Source organism: Bombus impatiens, unplaced genomic scaffold, assembly GCF_000188095.3.
Source record: "Bombus impatiens unplaced genomic scaffold, BIMP_2.2 scf_0217, whole genome shotgun sequence".
Taxonomy (NCBI): Eukaryota; Metazoa; Arthropoda; class Insecta; order Hymenoptera; family Apidae; genus Bombus; species Bombus impatiens.
The window spans coordinates 3,004,325-3,005,516 of NT_176636.1; the positions used below are offsets into that span (position 1 = coordinate 3,004,325).

The 1,192-nt window shown below is 50.1% G+C and overlaps 1 protein-coding gene across 1 annotated transcript in view; it reads right to left on the minus strand.

Moving 5' to 3' along the window:
- The window catches only part of LOC100741460 (protein kinase C-binding protein NELL1-like), an 81,392-nt gene extending 80,206 nt beyond the window's left edge, over positions 1-1,186 (minus strand). Inside the window, exon 1 of the mRNA XM_033319862.1 lies at positions 3-1,186. Within this exon, the coding sequence (XP_033175753.1) occupies positions 3-85 (83 nt within the window). The 5' untranslated portion in view covers positions 86-1,186. The remainder of the gene's footprint in view (positions 1-2) is intronic.
- Positions 1,187-1,192: the final 6 nt, after the last annotated feature.

Below are 1,192 nucleotides of genomic sequence, written 5' to 3' on the forward strand. Positions count from 1 at the left end.
GTGGCCGTGGTGATCGCGGCTGCTGAAGGTCGCTGGCACTGCAGCTGCTGCCGATTGTACGGTCGATTACCGAACCGTAATACATGGCCTGCAGGAGCGACCACTGCCGTGCCACCGGGGGCTGCACTCGTCAGCGTGTCCTCGTCGCAACGACGCCGTACGAAACCGGGACTGCGGCTCCACCAGCGGTGTCCTTACCTACGACACCCAGCGATCTCAAGGATCCGCGGCCGCGAGGCATCACCACGACCTGGCGCAAGCCGAATCACCACCAGCACACCCGGCACCAACCACCAACTCGTGATCCTTTTCTCTTCTTCTTCCTCTTCTTTCCCTTCAGAATCTTTGCAAAAAGCTTGTCCTTTCCTCCTTCGTTGTGTGTTTCGTTCTTACAGTTTAGGATCTAATCGATGAACTTGTGTTTCAATCGTTTTTTCAAGTTATTCGATGCTTCTTTGATGTAGGCTATTTATATACGTTTTTTAATCAGAATACATACATATACATATATATAATTATAGGTTGAGTTTTAGTATTCTTATGGGTGTTCGAGATGGATCACTGGTGCTTTCATTTTTGTAATTGTTTCGCGTATATGTGTACGTATACGTTGGTTTCACTTGGAGAATCGGTGGAAACACGAATGGAGAAGGAAGTTAGGTGTAGACACCCCGACGGGACTCGACGTCGATGAAGAGGAGGCACCGCGTGCGACCCGGCACTCCTACGCGCGTCGACGTCGGAGGGAAGAAACCCTCTAAACGAAAGCGTACACGCTATATTACCGGCGACACGTCGCGGCTCTCGCGGTATACGTGCACGAGTGTGCGGCCCCGTGCGTGTAAGGGAGTAGCGAAAGGGTTCGTCGCACTCGCTAGTCAAACCCTTTTTCCTCTTTTTTTCCTTCCTCTCCTTTTTTCTTTTCTTTTCGTTGCCCACGCGAATTCTTTTTCTCTCCCTCTCTCTTCCTCTGTTACACTAACAAAAAAAAAAAACGTTCTTCTCGTACAGTTGAGAGCCGTAGTTCACAGAGCACCGTGTGTGTCACGCATCACCTTCTGTCACACACTTCTACCTTCTTCCCTTATCAATTCCCTCCTTTCTTTCTCTCTTTCTTTCTTCGTCTCCTGTTCCACGGCAGGCTCTTCCACGTCTTAATCCTCACAACGTTCGAACAACGGCAGCAGCGACC